The sequence below is a fragment of the Diabrotica virgifera genome, chromosome 2, assembly GCF_917563875.1.
Source record: "Diabrotica virgifera virgifera chromosome 2, PGI_DIABVI_V3a".
In the NCBI taxonomy this organism is placed as follows: Eukaryota; Metazoa; Arthropoda; class Insecta; order Coleoptera; family Chrysomelidae; genus Diabrotica; species Diabrotica virgifera.
This window is the reverse complement of record NC_065444.1, coordinates 225,599,174-225,612,631: the sequence shown is the minus strand read 5'-3', so window position 1 is coordinate 225,612,631 and position 13,458 is coordinate 225,599,174. Positions and strand designations below refer to the sequence as shown.

At 30.5% G+C, this 13,458-nt stretch overlaps 1 protein-coding gene across 2 annotated transcripts in view; it reads right to left on the bottom strand.

The window, feature by feature from the left end:
- Positions 1-13,458, bottom strand: part of LOC126880443 (carboxypeptidase D) — a 156,875-nt gene that overhangs the window by 141,357 nt on the left and 2,060 nt on the right. Inside the window, exon 2 of one of the 2 annotated variants that reach the window (XM_050644302.1) lies at positions 9,058-9,160. In XM_050644302.1, the coding sequence (XP_050500259.1) occupies positions 9,058-9,160 (103 nt within the window). Of the gene's footprint in view, positions 1-1,134; positions 1,596-9,057; positions 9,161-13,458 lie in introns of those variants that run through there. The other variant, XM_050644303.1, reaches the window with a different exon arrangement.

Genomic DNA, 13,458 nt, shown 5'->3' with positions numbered 1-13,458 from the left:
TTGATAAATAAGTTTTGTTCGCCCTTTCTCTCTCTTTCCTTAAGTTCACTCTTGACAGTGTTTAATGCTGTTCTCTGGTGTGGGGTAAGATCTGAATCGATAAAAATCTTTAGTGACCTATCAATATTTCTTCTGGTAATGGTATTTTTGAATGTCTGAAAGAGTTTTGTTATTATGAATTAAAGCCTCATAAGTATTTTTATACTCTAACCATCTTAAATAGTCTGAATTGAATGAAGGGAGTCTTATTGGAGGTAATCGAATCCCTTCCAATCCACAAGCACCTTGTACTGTTTCCCTTTGTTCCACCCTGGCCGTAGAACTAAAATCACCTGACTCCTGACTAAAATACCACTTTTTTGAGATACATTTAGCAATTGACATATATCTCCGGTATTTATCATCAAAATTCTTTCTTTTTTCAAACTCATCATCGATTACATCGTCAGCACAATTTAATTCTATCGATTCCTGAACAGAGTTAAACTCTTTTCTACTATCTTCAATATCTTGAACATTGATTTCTAGTTCAGAAATCTTCTGTTCAGTTAAATCATTAATCGATTCCAATGGTTCTATAAATTCTACGAAGCTTTCTAATCTTTTTAAAATTAACGCTCGTTTTTTGTACAACTGCTTAACTTCTGCTGCTTTTAAAGTCCTCATATTGTCAATGAAGAATGGATTAAATACTTTTTATATAAATCAAAACCCAATATCAATATCAATTAAATATTTAAATTTGTACGAACATAAAGAGCAATTATGCACCTCAAACTGTATTTACTGGCAATCAATTACAATAGACAAATTCCAGAACAATTGCAGGTTAAATATACCTTGTAATCTTTGTTATAATCTACTTAGTATTAACTAAAAATACCTTACATAAAACCCAATCATAAAAATACATCTATAAATCAACAAATCCCAAAAAATATACTTATTCACACGACAATAATTAATTATTTATGCCGTAAATCAATCAAATTCCAATTAATGAAATACCTAATCAGCAAATCAAATAGTCACATGAATTAAATTCATAAATCTAAACACCGGTATACTGTATACTTGTGCAAATCAAACTACACCAAGATAATCAGGAACTGTAAAAAATAGGAAAAGACTCACATTTATTTCTCCTCAAATCAATGCTATCACTGTACCCTGTACCGCTTCTTGGCTAAAATCAGGAACCATCACCACTCACCACTTGCAATCAACAAGTTTATTCTTGAATACCGCTTATAGGTTTTTAATACATTCGGTCGAAGGTCCAAAAATGGTTACTTCGATTTAATGGACTGTAGTAATCGTTAAAATAATACTTTATTAAATCAAATTTACTTGAATACATAAAATCAAACATTTAGTTTTTACAATGCACATGACTTCATTTTTCTTTTGTGAAGGTTAAATCAGAGAGTGAATCTTCTTTTTTCTTGCGCTGCACGTCGCACGTCAATTCGCGAGAGACAGAGTTGCCACCCCGCACTGGCGCTGTCAATAATATGGAAAGCATTGTTGCCACGTTTAACACCTAAGTTAAATTCTAAATTGTACAAAAATATAAACATAATTGTTCAGAATGCATTTCTGGCTGCCGCAAAAGCAAAACGTCCTCAAAATGGTAGTTTTAGGGGATTTAAAATAGCAAATATATCTGACCAATTATATGTTAATGAACACTTGACCCCTAAAAATAAAAAACTTCTACGAGATACGAAACTAGCTGCGAAATCAAAACAATACAAATATATTTGGAAAAGAAATTGCGTCATATTTGTGCGAAAGGATGATAGATCCCGAATTATAAAAATTTCATGCGATGGGGATATCGAGAAGTTGGATTAAACTACATATTTATTTTTTTGACATTGTTTTTTGTATTTTTTTTTATGGATACTGGTGTTTCTAATCTGTCTTTTTTGTATCAAAATGTTAGAGGATTAAATTCAAAAGTTAGCATTGTATTTCGCAATATTCTTAATTGTGAACAAAACATAATTTGTTTAACGGAAACGTGGCTGAATACATCAATTTTAAGTGAAGAAATTTTTTCTTGTTATAAAGTGTATAGACGGGATAGGGAGACAAGTTCTTCTAGCAAACTTACGGGAGGAGGTGTTCTTATAGCTGTGTCCGAGGAACTTACTAGCTATTCCGAGGAGTCTTGGTGTTCTGAAGCAGAAGATGTTTAAGTCACCATCACTCCTCGGAATAAACAAAAAGTACACGTGGGTTGTGTTTAGATACCTCCCAGAGACATGGCTGCATTAATTTTTTTTTTGTAATAAGCTTGTTGATATCTACCTAAATAATATTAATGATATTTTTGTCATTTGTGGAGACTTTAATCTCCCTGAAATTAAATGGTTACTATATGGGAATGACCACTGCAAACCAAGTAATTATAATGATCCTAGATCAAGCTTATTAGTTGACACCATGTCTTTGGTTGGTATGGTTCAGTACAACCCAAATGTCAATAAATCAGGTAATACTTTAGACCTTATATTTAACAATAGTTTTTTGATAAAAAATGTATGTTTGTCTACGAATCCACTAGTTCCCGAGGATAAATATCACAATACTTTAGAGTTTGATGTAGATATTCCTTTTAATATTTGCACTAGGGTTTTAAACCAATCTCGAAGAAATTTTAAACTCTCGAATTTTAATGAAATTAACCGTCTTTTATATGCAGTTGATTGGAAAACTAAATTTAAGTTAAATGATATAAATGAAGCTGTAAATTTGTTTTATAATATTATTGATAAAATCATTGATTTGCATGTACCTACATATCCTAATTACTATAAAAGATACCCTCTTTGGTTCTCTACTTCTACAATAAAAGTTATTAAAGAAAAGCTTAAATTTCATAGTCGATGGAAAAAATACAACAATAATTTAGATTATTTAACCTTCAAAATTTTACGGGGCAGATCTAAATTCTTGATAAATGAAGATTATAAAAAATATTTAACTAACGTTGAAACCAATATTACTGAAAATCCTAAATACTTCTGGCAATTTGTAAAAAATAAGAGAAATTCCAATAGTTTTCCAAACAGTTTGCTTACTGCTCAGGGCTCTACTACTGACGTATAGAAAATTTGTAACGTATTTTCTGATTACTTTGCTTCCGTTTTTGTACCTAGTAATGTTAGCAATTTTGGTAATATTTACACTAACACGCTTTTAAATATCTGTAAATATACTATTACTCGCGAAATTATTGAAAATAAACTTGAAAATTTACCTCATAAAGGGCCTGGACCAGATGAGCTAACTACTGATTTTATTAAAAACTGTAAACAATCTCTAACAGAACCTTTATTTCTATTGTTTAATAAATCACTTAATGCCGGCCAATTTCCTGATAAATGGAAGAATGCTTTTATTATTCCAATTCATAAATCCGGAAATAAAAGCAAAGTTGAAAATTACAGACCTATTTCTAAGTTAAATATTTTTAGTAAGGTATTTGAAAGTATAATTTCTGATTTTCTTTATTATGACGTAAAAAACCTACTTAATATTGAACAACATGGCTTTATGAAAAAACGTTCAGTCGATACAAACTTATTCTTATACATCGAATACATACTTCAAAGTCTAAATGAGAGAAAAAGCGTTGATTCAGTTTATACTGATTTCAGTAAAGCTTTCGATAAAATCGATCATTCGATTCTTGTTTTGAAACTATCTGAAATCGGTATACATGGTAATTTATTAAGATGGTTTGACTCATACGTCAGAAATAGATCACAACAAGTAACTTTAGGAGCTTTTAAATCCAATGCTGTGATCACTACGTCAGGAGTGCCTCAGGGGTCCCATTTAGGTCCTTTACTTTTCAATTTATATGTTAATGATATTTCTGCCTGTTTTAAATTTGCTAAATTTATTATGTATGCCGACGATTTAAAGATATATCACTGTATTTCATGTCCTAATGATAGAATTCAATTTCAAGAAGACTTAAACAATTTATCTGATTATTGTGTAAGAAATAACCTGTTCTTAAATGTTTCAAAATGTAATTATATACATTTTTCTCGCAGCAGCCCTGACTTAAACTATAACACATATGAAATTTCTAACTGTGTATTGCATGCAGTAGAAAGCGTTAAGGATCTTGGTATACTTTTGGACCGTAAGCTACTCTTTGATCAACATATCTCTAATATTACTAGAAAAGCCAGTAAGCAGTTGGGCTTCATATATAGAACTTGTTTTGAGTTACAAAGCTCTTTTACCATTAGAACGTTATATATGGCATATGTCAATAGTATTTTAATGTTTGGTTCTATTATTTGGAATCCGCGTTATTCGGTATACATCTCTAAAGTAGAATCCATTCAAAATAAGTTTATTTCCTATTGTAAAAGGAAATTTTATCCTGATAGTGATAGACAACGCATTCGCTCTAATTTAAAAATAATTTCTCTTGAGCATAGTAGACAAATTGTGCATGTCTTATTTGTTCACAAGGTCCTAAATAATAATGTAGATTGTATTGACCTTATAAATTTCTTGAAAATTCGTACTCCAAGCCACACTACTAGAAATAATTATACTTTTGTTACGGACCAAGCATGCACAAATTACTTTTTAAATTCACCTGCTCAGAGAATGACAAATACTTATAATAAATTGTCTAGCGTTGTGGATATTGATATCTTCTTTCATAAAGCGGATATGATTAAAAAACTATTGAAGAATCACTTTCTTGAAACTTAGTCTTTTGGTGTATTCAGTTTTGTTATCGCTTATTTTCTCATTTTTTTTTCTTCTCTTTTGTTCATACATATTATATCATTTTCTGTATTTATGTTCTTACTTCAATGAATATTTGTACTTTTAGTTTGTAGTTATATATCAGTTTGTAAAATTGTAAATGTATCTGAAATTCTGTAGTGGATACTTTTATGGGTTTGTCCTGTCTGTATCCCAAATAAAATAAAAAAAAAATCGTGATTTTTTCAAAAAGTATGTGTTCCAAATCAGCGAAACTGCTAGAATCCATCAAACTCTTTATATTAAAGTTAATTTAGACGGAATACGATTAATTTTAATTTTGGTGGAAATGGGACTTATGAAATACATTGATTTAAAAAAAAACCATTAGATGTTCCTTTTTTTCATTACAGCTTACTCATTTTACGTACAAGAGACTTTTAACAGTACTCATTTTAAAGCTTATTTTAAGCACTATAAAATCCTTTCTCATTAGCATGCATAAAATTTATTCGCTCTCCGCTAGATGGCATTCAATACATCGATTAAATTTCACACAAAATAAAAAACGGTTTTGATCTTCAATATCTAGCTTAATATTGCACTTAGAACACTCTTTAAAACACCAATTTGTTCATTTTTTTACTTGCTACAATTTTGTTTATTATAATATTATCGTTAAAACGCATATTTTTGGAGATATTTGCAAAGAACTGTTGAAAATCGTGAGAAAATTCCGAATTTTCAATTGCCAAAAACATGAAAAGTATTGGGTTTTTGAAAAAACTTTATACAACATTTTTTGCTTAAAATTAGGTCTTCTAGGGACCGTTCAAGTATTACGTAACGCAGGTTGGGGGGGGGGGTCAAAAATCTTCAAAAATTGCGTTACGTAATAGTTAAACGCCCATTACAGTGCGTTACGTAGGGGGGAAGGGGGGTCAAAAATCTTCAAAAATCGCGTTACGTAATACTTGAACGCTCCCCTATCGATATCTGAGGTTATTTAAAAAAAAATTCCACCACCGAAAAGCGGTGGCAACCACCCCCAGGGTGAAAACGGAGTTCGGATCAATATCACTTTTGAAGTTAAGGGTAGGATAAGCCTAATTCCAAAATTTCATGTAAATCGGTTCATAGTAAAAAATTTCTGAGCTAAAAAGCTTCAATGACTGCACTAAAAGCACAACGATTCGCACCATTTTAAAATTATAGAACAATTTTCAATACCACTTGCAACAAAGCTTAACAGCTCTACTTGAGGAGAATTTGTATTTGAAGATTCGTATACCTACTAAAAAGCAGTTTATCTGATTGCTTGGAAACTCCTTTTAAACCCGAATAAAGTTAAGATCAGCTTAACTAAAAGGAAAATATAACATATGAGACTCCTAAATTTTCATCAGTAGTTCTCGTCAATTAATTTAAAAAAAGGGTAAGAACAATTTAAGCGATAAATTGTAAAAATGTTTAAAGTCATGGGTGGAAAACGAGTGCATGAAACATTTACCAACAATAAACAAATTAATTATAACTTGCACACACGACCTAAGTAAACTTCATAATTAAAGTAATTGTTCTAGTCAACTAGGAAAGTTTTTTAAGCGTATCTAAATGTACGTTTAAAAACATAAGTTTAACTATGTATTTAAGGCGGCAATTATTATTAACAGAGGTGAATGTGGTGCGATGAGAATACATACATATTTAGATTTTTAGGTACTAGAAAGAAAACACCATTGTATAAAAAAGGAGATAGCAAAGAATGCTCAAACTATAGAGGAATACACTTGGAAGAACAGTGGTAAAACTATATGCTAGTACATACACTAGAAAACAGGCTAAGAGAAAAACTAGAAAACACCTTTGAGGAGAGCCAGAGTGGTTTCAGAAAAGAAAGAGGGACGAACGATCAGATTTTCATAATAAGACAAATAATAGAAAAAGCTCTTAAAACAGAAAAAGAAATACATGCATGTTTCATAGATATGGAAAAAGCTCGACATATTCGACAGAATTAAAAGAAAAGATATTTGGAAAATACTAGAGAAGAGAAAAATTGAACAAGATCTAATAGGATGCATCCAGAGTTTATACGAAAAAACGAAAAGCTATGTAAGGACAAGAAATGAAAAATCAAAAGTATTCGACAACAACATTGGATTAAAACAGGGTTGTGTCCTGAGCCCACTACTCTTTAACCTAGTATTAGATGACGTAATAAAAGAATGCAAACACAAATGGAGAAAATATAATGTAGGATATTGGAATTGAGCTGGCAAATCGCTGGAACGAAGTCCGAAATATGGATGTAAGTAGGTGGATAGTTCGTTGATTGAAACGAATTTATTATCCAAGAGACCAAGTCTTATGTCCACAGCTATCCATCGAACACCGTAAAGCTCGACTTGTTTTTGCATGGGGAAAATTGGAATTACGCAGATTGGAGCAATGTTTTGTTTTCGGATGAGTCCAGGTTTTGCTTGTGGTCACCAGACACTCACGAAAGAATCTGGAAAAAACCAGCAAAACGATTTCTTCAATGCAATATTGCCGACAGAATAATCTATCGGGTAGCCTCAGTTATAGTTTGGGCCTTATAAGTTCCGATGCTTGTACTGAGTTAGCTCTTGTGGATAAAGGTTCTATGACAGGAGCAAGGTAGGTAGGTATATAACAACTATTTTAGATGAGCATGTGATACATTTTGCGCCATTCTTGGGACCTAATTTAATGAAGATTTAAAAGACGTGAAGATTGTCCTTAACAATTGGTCAGCTTCCAGCCCCTACTTCACTTAAATCAAACATCTATGGGACACACTTAGAATAGGTCTAACAGAATTATTAAGGTCAAAAAACTAAATAAATATTTAATTTTTGCGGTAAAATCCCCAGATAATATTGCAAACAAAATAGTAAACGACTAATTAGATAAAGCACTTACGTAATTATTGGGCAAACGCTTATCAGATAAACTAAATAATAATTTCAAATAATTTCAATTTTATACATACTTTTTCCAAGATATTTTATTATCTCTGAATAGATGTGAAGCACATAGTTCTAAGTATATGAAAAAAAAAACAAAAGGTATATAATGAAGTCTTAGTCAGATATTTGGATTTCCCATCAGTTAATAAAGAGTATGAAACAAGACCGAATATCAGATGCATAAATTTTGTAATTCATTATAATTATTATACCTTGTGATTAATAAAAATAAATTTTACAAATTTCAATATGAGACAGAATTCACTAATTTTATATACTTTGTAACTTTATAAAAAATATCTGACGTATACAATAAAGATATGTAAAAATATTGGAAAAATATTCAAAAAATGCTAATATGTAAGATAATAAACTTAAAACTTGCCCCAAGATGATTTAATGAAGGAAGAAGTATTGGAATAAAATATACACTGATATATAAACATTGTTTTCACTCATTTTACAACATTAAAATGTGAAAAGCTTGCATTATTCATGTCTGTCTGTTGGTCTGTAAACAACTCCTCCGTTATTAGAGCAGATAGAATGACAAATGAGGTGTCGAATGAAAGCATATAAACCAAAGATGGTATTAAGGGTGAAAAATTTGGCCTCGGACTTTCGGTTCCAGAGCTGCAACCAGAAATACTGTTTTAAAGTCACCGAAATAGTACTAGCGATATATTATTTGACACACAGCAAAACGAGAATAAATATATACTTCCTGTGCCATGCCTCTCTGTCCTGTCTGTTCCGTGAACAAAACTCCTCCGTTATTAGAACAGATTTTTACAAAACCCAAAGATGGTATCAAGGGTGAGAAATTTGATCTCGGACTTCAGGTTCCAGAGTTGCAACCGGGTCACCAAAAACCTTTTTTTTAATATTCTACATTTCAATTTAAAAATTAACTCGTTAGAAGCACAGTTTCCTTAGTATGAATGTAGAATGCATTGATCGGTGCCATGGATCTCGCAGAGGTGTGAAAAAATGAAAAAAAAAAGAAGCACAATGAAATGCAATATAGCGAAAGATTGCACGACCAGAAAAAAAAAGAAACACAATGAAATACAATATAGCGAAAGATTGCACGACCACACACTACATAGATTATAAACTCAGTCCCTTGCATGTTTCTTAATAAAATATCATAAATTTAATTAAAATATAATATAATAAAATAAATTAAAATAGAAAAAACTAAAAATAAATTAAACAAATTAAATTAAAAACCATAGCTCCGTGTGTTCGGCGAGCACTCCCGAAGTGCCACATTCCGTTTTTATATACTATTTCAAAAAGAAAAGTTTCTTACCTGCTTTTGTAGCATCAAACTGATCTGGAAAATCTCTATTTAAATCAACACTATTTTCATTTTCTCTTCCAACATATTGTTTTTTAGATTCACATCTGCCCTCCTAGAAAAGTGCAAAATATTATTTTGTAATATTCAATGGCAGACAGTAAAACGTAAAACAACTCAATAATATTTAACCCCTTAATGTACGCGCTCGACTCTGACACGAGCGTGCCTTACTGGCAATTTTGTACACGCTCCACTCTGGCCCGAGCGACCATTAAATTTTAATCTTTCAATTTTTTAAGCACTTGCGAAGTTGGTATTTGTATAAACGCATATAAATATCTAAATAGCAGTAAAATCTTTTCTACGTTTTTTCTTCTTGTTTTACATCTATACCTTTTTATTGCCCAAGACTGTGTTGTCATTGTAAAATGATATTTATTTATCTAATAACTTGCAGTAGGAACCATTGACAATTATTGGTACATTGAATTTTGTTGAAATTGTTAAAAATCTGTTTTTATTCGAAGCGTTAATGTACTAAACAGCGGTACATAGATACCTTTTTTATTGCCCAGCCAGTGTTATGACATTGTAAAATGAGATTTATTTTCTAATAACTTGCAGTCCGAACCATTGACAATCGATACGAATTAAATTTACTGTTTTACACATATTGCAACCCAAACATTGTCTCTGTTTGAAAACAAAATGTGTTTTTGGAAACTCACACAAAGAATGCATTCGTTTAGGCACTTGCTTGCAAACAAGTAGGGGAATTACTGCGTACTATTCACTTGTTCAAATTCCTTCTGTCAATCTATTGATTTGTTTTGGTACAATTGAGGATTTGACATATTGTAAGCAAAGCAAGTTAATGTTTGTATTACTGTTGATCCACCTTCGCCACAAATGAGTTGTTTAATTAAAATGTCATTTCAAATAGAGAAATCCAAGTAATACCAAACACTGTTAGAAAGTTTTAAAAACTGTCATACAAATACAAAAGTACAAAATCAGAAGTTAGTTAACTAAGTGTGGAGTAATTATCAGTTACTTACAACCAAAGTCCAACAAAAAACTTGATATTATTGTCTTTAAGAAAATTGAAGAAAAATTGCAAGCAGCAACTAAAATTAAATACGATCTAAATACTATGTTGTTTTCCAAAGTGAGTGCTGGAAACCATTTTAGCTATGAGTACCTACTAGAAATTATTACAGTACACTAGAATTATTAGAAACGGCCAAAAACTTTCTCTTTGCATTTTGTAAAGAAAACAATAATTTAGATGTGATTATCATTTATGATTAGCATATAACATAACCTAACACAAATTTTAGAGGTAATGTTCATTAGATAGATTTGTCACAAAAATACAGGTTGTTCAGTTTTTGAAGGGTTAGATTCCCAGTTTGGATTTTAAATAATCTTTGAATGCAGTTTTTTATGTAGCCTATAAGAGTATTCTGATCACAATAAGATATAGGATTGATTAGCAAAAAAAGTATCGATAATTTATTAGCCTCTACTGCAGTTCATACAGATGTAATTATTATTTCAAGTAGGGACTCAGGATGTTCCTAGATAATTAAATCCATTTTCACCGACTTATCATTTAGTTTAATACTTTTAAGTACTTACGTAAACCCAACAACTGTTTGGATTTTCAATTATTAGCGCAAGTACTTCAAAGTGTACTGAAGATGTACTGAGAAGTTCAAAAACATTCATTCTGAACAACTATTGTAATCCGTTTAGTTTTTTAATATAATTTTTAATGAAATACTTATACTAATTACAACAAAAGTTTTTACTTCCATGTTGATGTATTTTAACTAAATGGTATACAACTCCTGGGAACTATCCCAATTTCATTTATATTTTAAATGAAATTGGGATAAACTTAACTTAATCTTCTAAATGTTTAAACTCTAACACTTCTGTACTTTGGATGAGATCAACACTGAGATATACATTTGCAAATATTAAACAATATAGATAATAACTGTTCATTTTTATATCTGTACTTTCCCACTTTAGTTTATAAAAATATATTCTAAGTGTTAACAAGTTTAGATATCAGTTAACTATTTATAGATGTGAGACTATTAACACCATTTGAAAGTAACTTCAAATTAATATTACGACTATAACCATAATTTTTAGAAATAAAAAATTAAATGCCAAATCTTGTATAGTATAGCTATAGAGTATAGAGTTATAAGCAAGAAATATAGTAGAAACACTTTAAGACTCTTTTTTGTTTATGCCGACTGGTGTAAACAAAAAAGAAGTCTTTTTTTGTTTACATGATTGGTTTGCACAGAGTGCAAAGAGTTTTAGGTTTTAGGCAAAGCCATAAATTCCACAAAAAGAAGAAGAAGAAGAGAAAAAAAAAGAAAATCCTACGCATTACTACACCCTTCCTCGAGGCACTTACGAAATTTTTTCAAAATTGCAAAATTTTTCATCAAGTTATCGCAGAAAAGGATAAAATGTGAGATTCTACCTAACGGCGCGACTACTAGCGGGTTAAGTAGAGTGTAGGTTTTAATTTTTAAAATTTTGAACTGTATACTTACATCAATTTTAGTTGTAACTAAGTTATTATAAAGTTCTTTTAGTATCAATAATTTTAACAATAACAAGAGTAATTATAAAGGCTATTCTAAATCAGTTTTAGCAATGCAAACATTTAGTATGAGGGAGGGTCACTGTAAGGTTAAATGTTAATAAAAATGGCCAAAATTAATTTTAGCTCTTACGAGTTGTACTGTCTTACATGTTCTGTAACAGTATATACCTTAGTAAAAAATAAATATGTTTAATCACATATTTAATTACCAGAAAAAAGGCACTATAGCTTAAAGAGGAAAGCACAGAAGGCATAAAGATAAATGGAGAAATAATTAATAACATAAGGTGTGCTGATGACATTGTGATTCTCGCTAGTAGCAAGGAGGAGCTGAGGTGCCTGATGAGTATGATACAAAGAACAAGTACACAATATGAGCTCAAACTAAACATCATAAAAACCAAATGGATCCTAGTAAGCAAAACCCAGCAACGAGCAAGACAACTGATATTAGACAATCAAAGAATTGAACAGGTGGATTTGTACACTTACTCAGGAACAACAGTTAATACAAGTTGTGATCAAGCAAAGGAGATACTTATATGTTGTTCTGAAGCTATTTTCTTGTGGCATTTTTACAATTTTAACTATTTATAATAAGAAATAAGCCACAATATTATTAAAAAAATTTTTTTAATAATATTGTGGCTTATTTCCCATTAGAGATACTTATAAGAATAGAAAAAGCAAGAGTGTAGTTCACCAGCGTGAAGCAAATCTAACAGCCTCACCATACCTCTCAAAATCTGACTTCTCAATTGTTATGTATTTCCTGTTTTGTTATATGGAATGGAAGTGTAGACAATGACTGCAATATTAATGAAAAAAGTAGGGGCCTTTGAAATGTGGGCTTACCAATGTACAGTGAAACTTGGATAATTCGAATCTCAGGAAACTGTTAAAAAAATCTGAATTATCCCAAAATTCTAATTAAAATATCTATAAAAAACAATGATACCTACAAAAACATCTGCAAACAATAAAAATCAATAATAGTAGGTGACAATTATTATTCTTATCGCTTGCCGATGTTTTTGTTCCTATTCTTGCCCGAATTTTGTCAACCGAAAAAAATGGGCCAACAATACCAATTAAAACATTTGCAAGCTATAAAAAAAGACAGTTTAATTTTTTCCAAAGAAATCCGAAATTTTTAGCTGCTTTTTAGAATTCAGCTTCTCAGTAATGACAAAAGATTATGTAATGACAAAACATTCTGTAATGACAAAAGATTCTAAGATATTCAGAAAAGATAGTAGAAAAGTTTGAATTATCCAAAATGTAATTCAAATTATTCACGACTTTTTATTATTACTTATATAGGAAATGTTAGGAACCATAATAAAAATTTGAATGAAAGAAGATTTCAAATTAAGCATGTTCCACTGTATATTACATATTATATCGGCTGTCCCAAGTAGAAACACTGTAAGCACCAATTCGAAAAATGTTCACCAGAGTAGAAAACGTAAAGGACTCGACTTTTCAAATTTCTATTTTGTTGAAATAAAAGTGAACACACATTAATTTAGTAAAAAATACTCTTGTTTTTCAGTAAATATTTTTATGTCTGAATTTTATTTCCTGACTAGGTTTTGAACACATAAGTACAGTGTTTTTATTTGGGAAACCTGAAAATATAGTATAAAATATCCCACTTTTTAAAGACATTAAGTACTACAAATGATACTTTATTCAAGTTCCTTTAACAAATATATAACAAATTGCAACAATTTAATGGTCAGTGTCTGGGTCATGTAATTGCTGTCATCCAG